The 7,453-nt window shown below is 35.6% G+C and overlaps 1 protein-coding gene across 2 annotated transcripts; it reads left to right on the top strand.

Annotated features, from left to right (window-relative positions):
• Nucleotides 1-576: 576 nt before the first annotated feature.
• Nucleotides 577-6,802, top strand: LOC109217097. Of its 2 annotated transcripts, none has more exons than XM_019381327.1 (10): nt 577-1,257; nt 2,158-2,285; nt 2,435-2,497; nt 2,841-2,930; nt 3,026-3,191; nt 3,417-3,606; nt 3,840-4,678; nt 5,111-5,728; nt 5,992-6,057; nt 6,507-6,802. In XM_019381327.1, the coding sequence occupies exons 1-10, from the start codon at nt 688-690 to the stop codon at nt 6,612-6,614; spliced, it is 2,838 nt and encodes a 945-aa protein (XP_019236872.1). In that variant the 5' UTR covers nt 577-687; the 3' UTR covers nt 6,615-6,802. The 2 variants fall into 2 exon arrangements, with proteins under 2 accessions (XP_019236872.1, XP_019236873.1); XM_019381328.1 differs by having other exon boundaries at nt 590-1,257; nt 2,164-2,285.
• Nucleotides 6,803-7,453: the final 651 nt, after the last annotated feature.

The raw sequence follows: 7,453 nt of genomic DNA on the forward strand, positions 1-7,453 counted from the left end.
AAAATTCGGAAAAAAAAAAACGAACACGCAAAAAAGTCAAGGGATTCAATATTTATTATATGTATACATAAAAAAAATTGACCTTATACATGCAGTGTAATTTTTCGGCATAAAAAAGGTGAACACACAAGAAAGTCAAGGGAATTCAACATCTCTAATATATACATAAAAAATTTGACCTTATACATACAGTGTAATTTTTCGGCATAAAAAAGGTGAACACACAAGAAAGTCAAGGAAATTCAACATCTCTAATATATACATAAAAAATTTGACCTTATATACAACAAAAACAACAACCCAGTAAAATTTCACAAGTGGGGTCTGGGGAGGGTAGAGTGTATGCATATGTTATCCCTATCCTAGAGTAGTAGAGAGGTTATTTTCGGAAGACTCTCGTCTCAAAAAAACGAAAAGAGACAATACATAGGTACCAGCAACAACAACAAAACTTGACCTTATATATGCAGTGTAATTTTTCTCCTTCTGCCCCTAGACCCCCAACCCAACCCACCCATCCCCCTAGCCTACCCCTATGAAGAATATTGGCTAGAAGTATGTCTTACTTCCAAAAATGGTACCTGTTGTCCTTAGAATGGTGCCAGAGTTCAGTCTATTTTACTATGGCCCATAACTAGATAACTGTTGTTAGCATTATATGCATATCTTATTCATGATCCAAGAACCATGTTATTCAAGTTCTATTGTTTCTATCTCATGTTCTTGACCATTTTCATTATCTTGTCATCATTGAGCTGTGTTAGTATTTCAGATTCTGAGTCAGAATCTTGGTTTATGCACCAATATGTAATACAATCTCAGAGAAAATTTGAGCAGAAAACCAACAACTTTTGGGAGTATGATGATCAATCCAAGAGTTGGGTACAAGTAAATTTGCCTTATGACTTAGTTTCTTGTTTCAATGATAACTGCACAAAAGCCAATAGAATTATTGATCAGATTACTAAGACTATTATTCAAGAACCTGAACAAAGGGAGATATTTACAAAAGTTAAGGATGAGGAAAGTTGTTCTTATTCAAATCTTCCTTTGAGAAAAAGCTTTTCTTTGACAAAAATGTCTGAGATATCTATTTGGATCACTGGTATAAGTGGATCAATTTATGAAAGATTTTGGAATGGATTGCAGTGGGTAATAGCACCTCATGATTTGCCATTATCAGCAGGATATGCAGTTTCTGTTTTTATTGTCAACCAGACAATTCTTGCTTTATCAGAATCAGGAAACCTTTATCAGGTAATCTTTAAGCATTCAAATAATCCACAAATAAACATGTAAAACAATCATTTCAACTGTTTGATAGATTTTAGAGAATATTAGGTTATAATTCTCTTTTATAGTATTGGAATAAGACGGGCTTAAGTGGAGCGATATGGACTGAGAGGATTCATATAGCCCCAAACTTACTTGGGATTGAGACGCAGTTGTTGTTGTTGTTGTTGTCGTATCAGATCATATTTCTCTTTTATAATATTGAACTGGGACAAGCTTAAATGGAGCGGCATGGACAGTGAGGATTCATATAGATGACCGCTACTTATTTGGAATTGAGACGTCACTGTTTTTATTGTTGTTGTTGTTGTTCGTATCAGATTATAATTCTCAATCAACATTTTCTGTTTATCAAACCATATTTCTCTTTTATAATATTGAACTGGGACAAGCTTAAATAGAGCGACATGGATAACGAGGATTCACATAGATGACCGCTACTTACTTGGAATTGAACATAATCATTATTTTTGTTGTGTTGTTGTATCAGATTATAATTCTCAATCAAAATTTTCTGTTTATATTTCTCTTTTATTATATTGAACTAGGACAGGCTTAAATGGAGCGACATAGACAGTGAGGATTCTTATAGATGACCGCTACTTGTTTGGGATTGAACATTATCATTTTTGCAGTTATGTTGCTATATCAGATTATAATTCAAATTTTCTGTTTACCATATTATAGTTCTCCTTTATAATATTGGAGCGAGACAGACTTAAATGGAGGCAATATGGACATTCATATAGGCGATTTGTTGTTGTGTAGTTGTAGTTGTAGTTTTTGTATCTTCTTATAATCTTAATCAAAATTTGTTGTGTCTTCCTTTGGAGTAAAAAGTGTAATCTGTGTATTTTCCCTCAGTTGCAGTTAAGTAATGATCAGCCAGTTTGGATTGATATTACGCCACCAAGCGATCGCCAACCAAGTACAGAAGCAGAACAAAGTGCTGTAATTCAAATTGTATCAGGAGTTGTCTCCAATGATAGGAAGTGAGTATAGAATATTCAATCCAACTATTTCCATATTGAGGATTTTCTTGAGGAAAAAAACAATGTTAAATTATGTTAGTGCAGATAGTTGTGACTTGTGAGCTCCAGGCTAAAGCTAATAAGACCTTGAATTTGTGCATCAACATCAGGAGAATATATTTCTGCACGAAGAATGGAACTTTATTAGAACTCTCTGAGGTTGATTCCCTAAGGTAAGAACAACTTATGCATATCACAACACTAAGGTGCTTTTTATTTTCTACAATGACTGATAGAATGGACGAACAGGAGCCTTGACGTAACTGGTAAAGTTGTTGCCATGTGACCAGGAGGTCACGGGTTCGAGCATAGCGGGAGTTTAGTGCACCGGGCTGCCCTATTTTACTGATAGAAGGGACACAATTTTTTTGTTTTTAGTACTGTACAAAGTCAGAATGTTATATGCACAAACCAAGAAGCTAGGCGAGAAAATACGCGAACTAGGTAGCAAGAATGTTTTCTGATCTAGAATATATAATGGAATTTGCTAAACTGTCTGTTTACAAATGTCATTAGGTGGATAGATCATGGAAAACCTCCAGGAGGAAATGTTGCAGCAATCGCGGATGCATCTACATTTAGATCAGAAGTAGTATTTACTATAAGGTGTAACAGCAAAAAGATCCTAGTTCCTTTGTTTCAGTAAGTATCATTCCAATAACCTCTGTAACTTTTTCTAATGGATGTAATGTTTTTTTCAGTACTTCAGGTGATCTTTATGAATATGATGAGAGATCAAGACCGTCGTGGAAGAAGCATATAAGAAAAGAGTCTTCTGCTCAAAATACTTCTCTGAAACCATCTCTAGGCTGCAGTTTGCAAGGAGTGAATGGAGCTGTTTCAAAATCTCTATTTCTCTTGACTAAGGTGCAAGATCTTGTTTTGTCCATCGCCTACGCTTACAAAATTAGTTTAAGAAAACAGAATACTGTACTAAGATAACTATGCTGCAACAGTCACTTTGATCAAGCAAAGTGATTTTCTTGCTTCGCTTTCATGTGTATAAAATTTTATCATAGCATCACTATCTAACTCGATGCTAATATATCGTGTTTTGACTTCCTTTTCTTATAAATTTTCAAACATATGAAGGGAGGATATTTGATAGAGAGACGGTTACAGCAAAGGAAATGGAAATGGATCGATCATGGAAATCCGAAAGATCATATTCTCTCTTCCATTACATGTCTTTCTGAAGTAAACTTGGCTGAAAATGCAAATTCATTGTTCCTAACAACTGCAGCTGGTTACATTTTTGAATATCGAATTCCAGATCATTCAGGTTCGTCTTTAACGTACTTGTATTCTCCTTATAAATGTGTGAATTCGTTGCTGAGCAACCGATAAAGTATTCAACGATTTGAACCTTAAACAAACATCAATATTTTGATGCTTCGTCACTACACTTCTTAATATATGCTTCCATAAACAGTAAACCAAATGAAATAAAATTCATTTAGTTCTAGTAAGTCTTGTAAATCTGCCTTGAAAATTGAATATTCGACGTGAATACAGGCACTGAACAAGTTGATGATATTACAGAAAGTTGGATTAATCATGTTTATCCTCCTCATGCCAAGGCTGCAAGAGGAATTCCAGGAGTGCAATTACAAACTGGCAGAATTATTTTTCTACTTGATGATGGTAGGCTTGGAGAACTTCACCTGTCCGGCCTCGGAGGTGAAAATTCCGGACCACATTATCAGGTTAATGCGAGAAGAAAATCATCACAGAAATATGTCTGGTCTATAATAGATGCACCAGAAACTGAAGGATGGAATGCAGAATATTGTACTGAAGAACATGGACCGTCGAATTGCATTGCAGGCATCAAAGATGAAACCGCTGAAATAGATCTCACAACATCAAACGCGAGAAGGAGAAGGAGTAACAAAGAACAGCAAAGTTACATATCAATTGATATATCAGCTAAGAAGGCTGCTGAAACTGAGGAAGAATACAATATCCCGGACAAATGGATCAACACAAATTTCCGTCTGAGGGTGATGCATGAGGGGAAATCGTTCTTCCTAATAACAAACGATGGTATGATTTTCGAGAATCTAAATTCTGAAAATGTCTGGTTCTGGCTTAGACATGATCATTCAACAGCTATTAGAGGTGCACTTGGAAACTATAATGGAAGTTTGTTTTTGGTTGATGAGCAAAGGAATTTGCTCATCAGAGAAAGAAACGGCGATGAACTAACATGGATAAATTGCACTGCTATGAGAAAAGGAAGACAAGTAATTGGAGGTCCTCCATGGGATGATCTACCAGTGAAAATTCGAAAAGTTACAAAAGAAGATGCACTTTTCTTTGTGAGCATAAGTGGGAGATTGCTACAATTCACAGTAAGTAGCATTATACTATGTCTACTTGTCTAGTTTCGCAGTCCAAAAAAAGGTGAGTATCGTTAAGAAAACGAGTGGAATTAAGCATATAAAAGGTCAGCCCGGTGCACTAAGCTCCCGCTATGCATAGGGTCCGGGGAAGGGCCAAACCACAAGGGTCTATTGTACGCAGTCTTACCCTGCATTTCTGCAAGAAGCTGTTTCCACGGCCTCTTGCAGTCTAAATAATGATAAAATGAAGGCTAAAATGAGTGGCATTAAGCATATATTGGATTCATAAACTTGAGATCTCAAAGCTTCCATTCAAAATAATGTAATATGAAGGCCAAAACGAGTGGCACTAAGCATCTATTAGATTCAAAATCTTGAATTAAGCTTCTAGTCTAAATAGTGATAAAAGGAAAGCTAAAGAGTCATAAACTGTTTCTTTAGGTTGCACTGAGAAAGTTCAAATGGAAAGATTGTCGATATCCAGGCAACGAGAAGATTGCAAGCATTGCTGATCAAGAGCTGCTCCGAGAGAACGTGGTGTTTGTCATTGGAAGGAACGGACGCTTATATCAGTATAACAAAGTCACCGGATTATGGCACGAGCACTACCAGTCTCAACATTTGGTTCTATCGAAATCTCCTGGAACTGCAATGAGATTATCTTCACTGTCACTACAGGGTTCTCTTTTCATGCTTTCGGAAGATGGTGGACTAGTCGAGTATCAATGGAATCCGTTTTCCAACGGATGGAATTGGATAGAACATGGAACGCCTGATCCAAGTGTTATCCTTGTTGGTTCACCAGGACCATGTTTCAAAGGTGCTCACTTGTTCTTAATAGGTTCAGATGGGAAAGTTTATCTTAGGTTCTTGGACAATGGGACATGGAAATGGAGAGGCTGTGGCTTTCCATATATGAAAAATAAAGTCGAGGAAAATGAAGAACATGTTTCTGACCCTCATGATTGTAAAGAAACTTGTACTTACGACGATCTTGCAGCTCGCTTAGAGAAAATTGAAGAAAACCTGCAAGCTTTAAACAAAAACTGTGACTCTAAGGTTAGTGTTTATCGACTATATTTCCTCTACTGGTTTCTTGATTCTTTAGACTATGTTACATGGACTCTCCGTCTTCCTTAGACGTTAACTGTTGTTGCATGTCGTTGCACTGGTGTTAGATCCTCCAAATATATAACGCATTCTGGAGGATCTGACATAGGTGCAGCGACATTTTTGGAGGATCCGAGCAACATAACATACATGTGAGTTCATGCAACAAAGTCTATAAATGTTGTCATGAGTTGACATTGGTCTATAAACAGGTGGCATCGACAAGACCAATTGCTCTTACTGAAGATTCAGTCATATTTGAGCTCAGAGATGGCAGAGTAAGTAAACTAGATCTCTACTCGGTATTAAAGCCAATCATTTATTTATAAAAGCCTAAGATTGCTAAATGGACTTACCAAATTTAAACAATCACTATAAAGGCGGGGCCTAAGCCAGCTTGCAAGCACCTCAATTATTCCACAAGTATCTAGTATCTACTATCTCCCACTAACACATTGTACAAGGTAACTCTATCCACCAATATTTAGGCAGATGAGAAGAAATCACCTAGCATTTTTTTGCCTCTATCGAGATTTGAACCATGATCTCCATAATCAGCAATAGACTCTCCGAAAATATCGCCGAGTGCGTCACAGATCTTCCAAGAAGTAGTATATTTTCGGAGGATCCGGCACGGGTGCGGCAGCATATTGAAGAGTCCGCGCAACATAGCCCATATTTTTACATTGTGCATTAAAAATTGTTGACAAGAGTATATCATTTTTAGTTGGCAGAAATGCGACGGAATGGAGATACAGAATGGAAATGGTCGCGTACAATTGGCACTCCTAATAGCCTCTGTATATCAACTTTCTGGGCAACTTTAGCATCATAACATGAAAACACATTGTCAACAATAGCTGCAGGACAGGAAAATGATCAAGAAAAGCAATAACTATACATGTAAATATAAAATATATACAAGAAAACCAACAGAAATTAGAAAATAAACAAACTTGTACAGTTTATAAACGTATCTCTTTGTACAGAAACTGTATTAGAGTACTAAAATGCTTCTAACTCTACAGCTTATGCATTTTTTTAAAAATCTATGTTATATAGCTCGTTTACAAGTATGTTTCTGATACGGGTGCATGTTCACTTTTAGCCCGCGCCAGAAACTATTTGCATTTGGTAGCCGAAAAAGTGTATCAAATTTGTATAATTTTTGTATATAATATACAGAATATATATAAAATAATAATAATTTTGGCTATTATTTTGAGAGCGGCTATACAATGTCATTTTTCCTAGTATAATTGTATCTAGTTTTTTCCATATATTTTAGTGTAATTTGAAGAACTGAAATATTTACACTCATATCATACCTGTTCAACAGAGGTACAAAAAAAAGGGTTTGTGATATTAATCTTATGGTAGTTAAAGTTAGTTTAAAGTGACACAAATAAAGTTAGGTAATTTAGTAGGCGTTTGGACATAAGAATTGTAAAATTTCAAAAAATGGTGAAAATTTTTTTGAAGTGAAAATGGTATTTGAAATTTAGAATTGTGTTTGGACATAAATTTCAGTTTGGGTTGTTTTTGAAGCTTTGTGAGTGATTTGAGTAAAAATTTTGAAAAACAGCTTTTTGGAGTTTTTCGAAAATTTCCAAAATGGATCTTCAAGTGAAAATTTGAAATTTTATGAACAAACGCTGATTTTGAAAAAAAATG

This window comes from Nicotiana attenuata, unplaced genomic scaffold, assembly GCF_001879085.1.
Source record: "Nicotiana attenuata strain UT unplaced genomic scaffold, NIATTr2, whole genome shotgun sequence".
In the NCBI taxonomy this organism is placed as follows: domain Eukaryota; kingdom Viridiplantae; phylum Streptophyta; class Magnoliopsida; order Solanales; family Solanaceae; genus Nicotiana; species Nicotiana attenuata.

What these genes read in the sequence shown, in the direction of transcription:
- LOC109217097 (XM_019381327.1), top strand. Translation starts at nt 688, where the DNA reads ATGTTATTCAAGTTCTATTGTTTCTATCTCATGTTCTTGACCATTTTC. An exon ending in CTCTATTTCTCTTGACTAAG is followed by an intron (nt 3,192 to 3,416) that starts GTGCAAGATCTT and finishes AAACATATGAAG; the next exon opens with GGAGGATATTTGATAGAGAG. An exon ending in TCGAATTCCAGATCATTCAG is followed by an intron (nt 3,607 to 3,839) that starts GTTCGTCTTTAA and finishes ACGTGAATACAG; the next exon opens with GCACTGAACAAGTTGATGAT.